Genomic DNA, 1102 nt, shown 5'->3' with positions numbered 1-1102 from the left:
AATTAGTATTTACAAAGATGTCCTTGAATCTTCCAAAAATAAATTATGCTTTTGTACTTTATTCAAGAAGTCTGGGATATTTATTAATTCTGGATGGTAGGACTATAGGTGTTTATCATCCTGTGCATTTTTTAGTAACTTTACAATGGAAAAGAATAGTAGTAAGAGAACTAGGAATAAGTATTAAAATGATTTTCATCTAAAATGTGGTTAAAATAGATTATAAAAGTTTGGGTGTTTTAAAGGCATAAGTCTTGATTCTCTAACAATTTGGCCTCTAAACCTGGTGGCTGTAGAGAGCCGAGGATTTTGTAGTAGCTTATTGTAGCAGATCAGCGTCAGGCCCAGGGCCTGAGTGTATGCAGGATCGGTGCTCATCCGTGCGTTGGCACACATACGCCACAGTGCCAGTCCTCAGTGGACAGTCCTGGACTGTCTCTCAGGAAACCATGTGGCTTCTCACAGATGATGACAGAGGAATTGGAGTATTCAAATGAAGATAAGGCTATGTTACCTTCAGTGTACCTGTACACCGTTATCTGAGATACTATCTTTTTTTCTTTTTAGGTAGCAGATGGGGCCAATGCAATTGTGTTGGGGACACTGGGAGACATTTCCTCTCCTCTTGCAATTATTGGTGGAAATTGTGCTTTGCAGGGTTTTGATCATGAAGGAAATGATCTCTTTTGGACGGTATGAAGAATAAAACTTTCTCTTTAGTACTCTTAAGTATTTTTACTTTTAATGTTCTTTATGTTTGGTTTGTTTGTGTTTTACCATTGACTGTAATGAATAAGAAAAAACAAAATGGAACCATATTTATAATTCTGTACATTAAAAAAAGGATATGCAATTTGAATAACACGTGTTGGTGGCTTGTATAATCTTCTCTTTCATGTAGCTAAGTGAAAAAAGATGGCATGTTCATGACATTTGGTTTTATTTTCAGGTTACTGGAGATAATGTTCACTCCTTGGCCTTGTGTGACTTTGATGGTGATGGGAAGAAAGAGGTATGTGGGGGCGGAGACACTCCTCTTGTGTGTTCAGCTGAATAAATTTTCCTGACAGTGATATTAGTGTTGAGAGAAGTGTTAGCTTCT

At 37.1% G+C, this 1102-nt stretch overlaps 1 protein-coding gene across 1 annotated transcript in view; it reads left to right on the top strand.

Moving 5' to 3' along the window:
• BBS2 (Bardet-Biedl syndrome 2) overlaps positions 1-1102 on the top strand; it is a 23574-nt gene that overhangs the window by 6421 nt on the left and 16051 nt on the right. Inside the window, exons 2-3 of the mRNA XM_019666820.1 lie at positions 568-693; positions 950-1012. Of these exons, the coding sequence (XP_019522365.1) occupies positions 568-693; positions 950-1012 (189 nt within the window). The remainder of the gene's footprint in view (positions 1-567; positions 694-949; positions 1013-1102) is intronic.

Source organism: Hipposideros armiger, unplaced genomic scaffold, assembly GCF_001890085.2.
Source record: "Hipposideros armiger isolate ML-2016 unplaced genomic scaffold, ASM189008v1 scaffold_479, whole genome shotgun sequence".
Lineage (NCBI taxonomy): Eukaryota > Metazoa > Chordata > Mammalia > Chiroptera > Hipposideridae > Hipposideros > Hipposideros armiger.
The sequence above is the reverse complement of the archived record's forward strand: the minus strand, read 5'-3'. Positions and strand labels throughout refer to the sequence as shown.